The sequence below is a fragment of the Eurytemora carolleeae genome, unplaced genomic scaffold (assembly GCF_000591075.1).
Source record: "Eurytemora carolleeae unplaced genomic scaffold, Eaff_2.0 scaffold100, whole genome shotgun sequence".
NCBI classification, from domain to species: domain Eukaryota; kingdom Metazoa; phylum Arthropoda; class Copepoda; order Calanoida; family Temoridae; genus Eurytemora; species Eurytemora carolleeae.
The window spans coordinates 385432-393567 of record NW_019396048.1 but is presented as its reverse complement, the minus strand read 5'-3'; the positions used below and the strand labels follow the sequence as shown (position 1 = coordinate 393567).

Genomic DNA, 8136 nt, shown 5'->3' with positions numbered 1-8136 from the left:
TCAAATAATTTCACAAACGACTGTCATTAAGAATTAGATTAATAACGTCTTTATTGTGAATTTAAATAATAATGAAAGTAAACGATCACTGAACTATTTAAACTCTATGTTTTCTTGATAAAATTAAAGAAAATCTGGTTTCCGCCTTAGAGAAACCTTCTTTTCCCACTGACCTTATATATAGGACGTATACTGTATACCAGACAGGGACTTTTATGGGAGGGGGGATTTTTTAAACTTAACATTTTTTTTATATTTTACTGACAAATTTTTAAAACATTTTTTAAAATGTTATTTGTGAAAATGTTAGAATGAAAATGTTTACCCCTGAAAACAGGCAGAGAAACCAACACAGGTCGGTTTTTCAAGAGATAGATAGATAGATAGATAGATAGATAGATAGATAGATAAATAGAAAGACAGAGGATATATAGATAGGATAGATATATTCGTAGTTAGATAGATTTATGGATAGAGATTGTGAAGAAAAGGATAGTTTTAAGAAACCCAAAGAAATTGATGTATTGTGTAAGATTAGACAGGTGTTAGTTAGACATGTCACAAATGCCTTACTCCAAGAAGTTCTCTCAATATGTATCATACAGATACAACTTGTGTTGACTTTCAGCTATGATTCAAAGTCTGTATCAATGACGCTCTTGTATCTCTCAATATGTATCGTACAGATACAACTTGTGCTGACTTTCAGCTATAAAATTCAAAGTCTGTATCAATGACGCTCTTGTATCTCTCAATATGTATAGTACAGATACAACAAGTGCTGACTTTCAGCTATGATACTCAGTCAATGACGCTCATGTATCTCTCAATATGTATAGTACAGATACAACAAGTGCTAACTTTCAGCTACAGGGTGTCCCAAAAAACATGGGAATTCAGTGACGAATTCGATATCGTCTTCTTAAATAATTCTTTGATTTAGTATAGTGATACCTACTGAGAAAGCTGTAATCTGTAAGAGTTTCGTCTGCTATGTTCACATTTTGTTTGTTTATGTTTTGACTGCATACGGTTGTACTTAGTAAAACAAGAAAATTGCAGCATACAAACAGAGTAAACTTGTCCTTCTTCACTGTTCATCTTGCGGAGACATTATAGACACTTCTTTAGAGCCATTTACCGTTTTCATAAAATAAACTCTAGCAGACATAATAATTATATGGGTTTTAAATTAGGTATTACAATGCTAATTCATATCAAAGACGATATCGAATTCGTCACTGAATTCCCATGTTTTTTGGGACACCCTGTATGATACTCAGTCAATGACGCTCATGTATCTCTCAATATGTATAGTACATATACAACAAGTGCTGACTTTCAGCTATGATACTCAGTCAATGACGCTCTTGTATCTCTCTATATGTATCGCACAGATACAACTTAATCTTGAACGCATGGTTCCTCAATAATGCTATGTCGCTATAAGTATTCCTCAATATGTATCATTCAGATACAACTCGACATGACACTTTGTTCTCGTACATGAGACAAAGGACCTTGTTCTACTTATGTATATTTTGGTTTTATATGGTTCATGTTACGTTTATATCGTAGTTAAACCAATGCACGTAGTTCTCAGAAATTAACAAACGTAATGCATGATAATATTAAGGACCGATAGGTTTTATACAGTTAAATTCATGAACGTAGTTAGGGTATAATGTTATCACGTAATAAATATATTAGGATGTTCAGGTTTTATACAAATATGGAGTTTACTACGATATTTATTACAGAAAGATAAATTTATATATGTATGTCTGTCCGATCATAACTCAGGAACCCCTCGACTAATTTGCCTCAAACTTTGATTGGGGAACTTGGGAGAACGACAAGAATATTCTTAGCTTTGGAATAGTTGAGTGGTCCACTTTTCTAAGGAAAACTAACTAAAATCGTATTTACGACTAAGTGCGGGTAAACGGTGGTCGAGTAACTAATCTATAAGCTAGTAAAGAGTAAATTAAAGAATGTAGATTGTAGATAGTAAAGATGTAAGAACCGGGGGAAATTAAAAATATAAAGTGTGTAATGTAAAGTAGAGAAACACAAATGAGAACCAGAAAACAGAGTGGAGTTCTGATTTTTTTTTTCTAACATTAATTTAAAGTCATAATTTAGATTTTTTCATAAATGTGTCAATAACAAATGCAGCAATTGAAAAAGGAAGAAAAAAGGCGACAGAACTTTTAGATACTTAGGTTTGAGCTTAGATATGAGAATGACATGGCCAGAGATGAAAAAGGAGAAGGCGCAAACAGTGTGTACCAAATCCAATAAGCAAGGAACCCTTACAGTGTTGACTGTCTGTCTGTTTGGATTCTTACAACATGTATCTATTTATTAGTATTTTGATAAATATCTATAGTAAAACTATTTGCTTTCTAAAAACATCAACATTAACGTTTTCATTTTTTTGAAAAACGATCGTTTCGTAATGAAAACGACGACAAAAAATCTAAAACAAAACGATCGTTTTAAAAATGGTCGTTTTTTTGACCATCATTAACGACCGTTAACGAAGAGAGGAAACCAACCTGAAGGGCATCTGTACTTATCATTGAGTTTTAAAGAAAATATCAAGAAGATTTAGCTTAAGAAACGATAGTTTTTCCCAAAAACGACCGTTTTTACAAAGTAACGACAACCCTTCGTAAACGATCGTTAACGACGACCCTTTGTTAACGATCGTTAACAAAATTGTCAATAAATTTTTTTTCCAAAAATTGTCGTTATTCGTTTTCTAAAAGTTCAAGACGAGTGGGTCGTTTTTAAAAACGATCTTTTTGAAAACAAAACTATCGTTTTTGAAAACGATTGAAAAACGCAACAAAAAACGATTAATAACGTCCACTCAACCTTTTTGACATTCCAGAGGGGGGGGGGGGGGTTCAGCCCCTTGTTGGTTACTGAATCCATACTGAACATCAAAGTTTTCCCAAGAAGAGGGCCCCGGGTGACTTAGCCCCCATAACCCACTCTGAATGCCCGCCCTATTTCTTTTGTAGTTTTAAGAACATGTTTTATGTTAAAAATCTTCAAAGTTATGATTTCGGCACAATACAAATACTATTTTTTTTAAAGTTAAATTAGAAGTATAAACATTTGAATGAATAATTCTGGAATGTATTGAAACAAAGAACAAATATTGGTTTGGAAAACCTGATTTGAATCAAAGTCAGATTAAATTTAAGATATTTTTTTAAGCTAGGGGCCCGATAATAATTTCTGAGCGATTAAAAAAAATTGAAATTTTTTAGTTTTTAGAATCAAAATAGAGAATTTTGATTGGCAACGTTTTATTTTTTAATGTAAGGTTACTGGGGGTTTAAAAATCAGAGTACACAAAAGTTTGCGCTTTTCAAATGCATATGCAAAATTTTAACTTTGACCTAATTGATATTCACCGGAACGATAAAGCCAGTTTTTTTTCTTCATTTTTTCTTTTTGAAAAAGAGCACCAAAAACGATGCTAAATCTTTAGTTTTCATATTTTTGATATTTTGTTAATCGCAATTTTTACAGAATAAGTATGTTTGGCTGAAAAAGGGACAATTTTGTCCCGCCTCCGCCCCCCCCCCTTAGAATTCCTCTACAATTGCACGATATTTTATAAGCTGCCCCTAATCAGTAATAAAACAATGGGTAACAAGCAGTGTCAACGTGGTCCCCCTATCTTCAGTTTATTTAAATGTTGTTTGGTCAGTTACCATCAGTAGAAGATTAGGCATAGAGCAGTAATCTCCTCCTATAATAAGCCCAGTTAACAAACAAGAGTAGGTATTAAATGTCGTCTTCTACAAGATAATTTTTGAAATTGCGCAAAATACTAAGGTTTATTTTAGTAATGAAGACTATAATCTTTGCTCTGGTGATGAGTTTGATGAAGTGCTCTGAGAGCATGCAGTTGCCTAATTGCTCTGGAGGGAGCCCAGCATCCTGCACATGTGGAGATGGTTCAGAACTTGACCTCCGCATGTTTCCACCTTGCGATATTTCAAAGGTTAAATTGGGACTAAGCATAATTTCAAGTGGTCCTCCAAAGATGACTATGCCTGATTCACAACGGTCCCATTAAAACTTTATCTTATCAATAAGATGGAAGATATTGTCATTTTTATATGAGTGTTTAATTCTGATAATTTCTTTACTTTTTGTACAGGGTGTCCCACGAAACATGACACTATGCAGGACGACTTAAATGTCGTCTTGATTTTTGATATAATTTGCTGCGTTTATTTGTCAACTTAATTTTAGAAGTAAATTTCTAGGGATAATAATCACAAAATTTCCCTTGTCCTGCCATTTCCAAAATGTGGTCTGTCTTTTTTGTGCTTTCAATATTGCCCGAGATATGAAGAATTTCGTTCAGATTTCGAGAATTTTGCTTTTATTTAACAAAATTGAAATCTGAACCAAACTCTTTATATCTCCGGTAATATTGAAAGCACAAAAAACGCAGACCACTTTTTGGAAATGCCAGGGCTAGGAGAATTATGTGATAATTGTTTCAAGAATCATACATGTTAAAGTAGATAGAAGACTAAATGTCACAAATAAATTCAAATACCAAAGACGACTTCCAAGTCGTCTTCCTATTGTCATGTTTCGTGGGACACCCTGTATTTTAAACATGGATTTCTAAATCATACTTGATCAGAAAATGCTTCTGTGGTAACCAAATTGTTAATTCGATATTTCCATCTTTGCATGATGGAGGGTCACAACAATTTAATCCTTACAGTTCTTTTCTTTATTGTTACAAACACTGCAATGTATATCAGCTCGTTTACTTTAATTAAATAAAATGGATCTTTTTGCGCTGCACTATTGCTGTGTCTCATGTCTCATGTTCATTGGACGATTTATAGTCATAATTCTTGAGTCTAAAAGTCGTCTTCCTATTCCAGAATTTGTAGGTTCTTACTGTATATTCTATAGGCCCTGACAGTCATTCTAAAAATAAAATTCTAGGGAAAACCCAACTGCGTGTGCCCTCCTGGTGAAGAGCTTGAAGGAGCAAGCCGGCCTAAACCAGTCAAACCATGTGCTCAGGGCAGGTAGGAATACAAACGCATGTGTTTAGGGCAGGTAGAAATACAAATCATGTGCTCATGGCAGGTAGGAATACAAACCAAGTGCAAAGGGTAGGTAGGAATAAAAACCATGTGCAAATGGCAGGTAGGAATATTATAACCAAATGCCCAGGGCAGGTATGAATATAAACCATGTGCAGCTCATGGCAGGTAGTTATACAAAACATGTGTCAAGGGCAGGTAGGAATATAAACTATGTACGCAGGGCAGGTAGGAATATAAACCATGTACTCAGAGCAGGTAGGAATATAAACCATGTACTCAGGGCAGGTAGGAATACAAACCATGTGCTCAGCGCAGATAGGAATTTAAACCATTTGCTCAGGGCAAGTAGGAAAATAAACTGGGTGTTCAGGGCAAAAATAGGAATACAAACCATGTGCTCAGAACAGGTTGTACAAACTATGTGCTCAGGGCAGGTAGGAGAATACAAACCATGTGCTCAGGGCAGGTAGGAATATAAACCATGTGCTCAGGTCAGGTAGGAATATAAACCATGTGCTCAGAGCAGGTAGGAGAATACAAACCATGTGTTCAGGGCAGGTAGGAGAATACAAACCATGTGCTCAGGGAAGGTAGGAATATAAACCATGTGCTCAGGGCAGGTAGGAATACGAACCATGTGCTGGGCAGGTAGGAATATAAACCATGTGCTCAGGGCAGGTAGGAGAATACAAACCATGTGCTCAGGGCAAGTAGGAATATAAACCATGTACTCAGAGCAGGTAGGAATATAAACCATGTACTCAGGGCAGGTAGGAATACAAACCATGTGCTCAGCTCAGATAGGAATTTAAACCATTTGCTCAGGGCAAGTAGGAAAATAAACTGGGTGTTCAGCATACAGATANGCAGGTAGGAGAATACAAACCATGTGCTCAGGGCAGGTAGGAATATAAACCATGTGCTCAGGGCAGGTAGGAATATAAACCATGTGCTCAGAGCAGGTAGGAGAATACAAACCATGTGATCAGGGCAGGTACGAGAATACAAACCATGTGCTCAGGGCAAGTAGGAATATAAACCATGTGCTCAGGGCAGGTAGGAATACGAACCATGTGCTGGGCAGGTAGGAATATAAACCATGTGCTCAGGGCAAGTAGGAATGGAATATAAACCATGTGCTCAGGGCAAGTAGGACTGTAAATTTGCATTAACATTTTCAACAAAATGTCAAACGTTAAGAATGCTTTAGATTATGTTTGTTTTTGGTTTGTCTGTCTTGGTATTTATGTGTCTGTTTATAGTTTTCGAACCGTTGAGGCCCATTTTTTTGTGGCCACTCACACGACCCAAGAAAAGGTTTATAGACTGTTAAAATTAAATACTAGCATATAGATTTGAAGTAATAAAAGTGTTTAAATATTTGATAGTAATACACATTAATCAATTAATAAACAAATTAATCAATCAATCAATCTTTATTAGACCAACATGTCCGGACGGAACAGCTGTTCCATGGCAGCTGACATGCGAGGATGGAAGCTCACCAGTTGCAAGCCCTGGATCTCCTCCATCTTGCAATAGTGTACGTATCTTAAAGAGATTGTTCACTAAATTCGAAGTGCACAATATTCTCCAATTTGTTGAAAATAAAAAACCACATCTTTGAGGATATTTAAACTAAGGTTGTTAGTCGTTTTTTTAAACAAAACGTTTTTGTTTTGTTTTCCATTTTTTCTAAAAATTATCGTTGCGCTTTAGAAAAGGTTTTCGTTTTCAACTTTTAAACAACAAAAAACGATCGTGTTTGAAAAAAAATTTCGCTCATGAATTTGAATCCCTGACAATTAATTTAAATTTTTTATCAAGAAGATAACTTAATGAATGTTGTCTTAAATGTTTTTTATATCAATAGAAATATAACTTAAATGTTTGACCTAAGGGATTTCTAATCTAAGGATTTGTCTTGAAAAGGTCGTTAACGATCGTAAAGGAAGGGTTGTCGTTAATGGTCGTTAACAAAAGGTCGTCATTAACGATTTTTAGCGAAATATTTTTTGTACATTGTGTATAGTAAATGCCCTACTCAATAAGGGTTTCTCAAACTCGTATCTATCCAGGTACAACTCAATCTCACTTTACTATCAATGTCAAACCTGACACGATATGTTTAACTATCAATGCAAAACACTGGGCTTGATCTTGATTATACTATCAATGCCAAACCACTGGGCACAATCTCAACGGTTCTATCAATGCCAAACCACTGGGCACAATCTCAACTATTCTATCAATGCCAAACCACTGGGCACAATCTCAACTATTCTATCAATGCCAAACCATTAGCCTTTGTTATCCCCAGGGTGCCCGTGGGTTTCCTACCAGCTATAGCTAACATGTTTTTATATTGTATATGAGCGAAGAGCTATATTATATATATAACAATAATAAAATTAGTAATAATAATAACAATAATAAAATGTTAACAATTATAACCATATTTATTTTCCAATGTATTTCAGGGTTCCTTATTGTGTCAGAATGGAGACCCTGTTCTTTGTCCAGATGGATCACCCATTTTTTCGGGATAAAATAACTCTCTAATTGGGCAAAGTTTCAAATAAATTAAAAAAACCTAAACTTTGTTGTTTTGCTTAATGGCCGATTTGAATTCTAGAATTGATACGCGTAGTGTAGAGTACAAGTTCTATTGTAAAAACAAAATATCGTCGATATTTAAATTTAGTTTCCTAAGTTAACCCTAAACAGTCTGGGGGGGGAAGTTGGCGCCCCCCCCCCTGCAGTTTTTTGTCTTAGCACTCTTAATCTTAACACTTTCACCTAGCCTTCATAGGGTTAAAGTAATAAAAGCAAAATTATATTGTTCCATGCGTTTTGAAAATCTTTAATTAATAACTTTGGTAGAGTTTAAAACTTTTGCATATTGTACAGGGTGTCCTAATTAACATGGACATTGAGTGACGATTTCGGTATCGTCGTGTTTTTAAATAATAATGATTTGATTTAGTATAGGGATATAAATATACCTACTGCAATAAAGCTGTAATCTGTA

At 34.9% G+C, this 8136-nt stretch overlaps 1 protein-coding gene across 2 annotated transcripts; it reads left to right on the top strand.

The window, feature by feature from the left end:
- The first annotated feature begins 3692 nt into the window (after positions 1-3692).
- Positions 3693-7703, top strand: LOC111703556 (uncharacterized). Of its 2 annotated transcripts, none has more exons than XM_023475537.1 (5): positions 3693-3800; positions 3870-4027; positions 4999-5084; positions 6549-6648; positions 7586-7703. In XM_023475537.1, exons 2-5 carry the CDS (start codon positions 3872-3874, stop codon positions 7652-7654), a joined length of 411 nt encoding a protein of 136 aa, XP_023331305.1. In that variant the 5' UTR covers positions 3693-3800; positions 3870-3871; the 3' UTR covers positions 7655-7703. The 2 variants fall into 2 exon arrangements, with proteins under 2 accessions (XP_023331305.1, XP_023331297.1); XM_023475529.1 differs by having other exon boundaries at positions 3693-3804.
- The last annotated feature ends 433 nt before the right edge of the window (positions 7704-8136 follow it).

Bases quoted from the DNA above. Each gene is read 5' to 3' on its own strand.
- LOC111703556 (XM_023475537.1), top strand. From the start codon at position 3,872: ATGAAGACTATAATCTTTGCTCTGGTGATGAGTTTGATGAAGTGCTCT. The intron at 4,028-4,998 runs GTTAAATTGGGA...ATAAAATTCTAG, and splicing joins CACCTTGCGATATTTCAAAG to GGAAAACCCAACTGCGTGTG. The intron at 5,085-6,548 runs GTAGGAATACAA...AATCTTTATTAG, and splicing joins AAACCATGTGCTCAGGGCAG to ACCAACATGTCCGGACGGAA.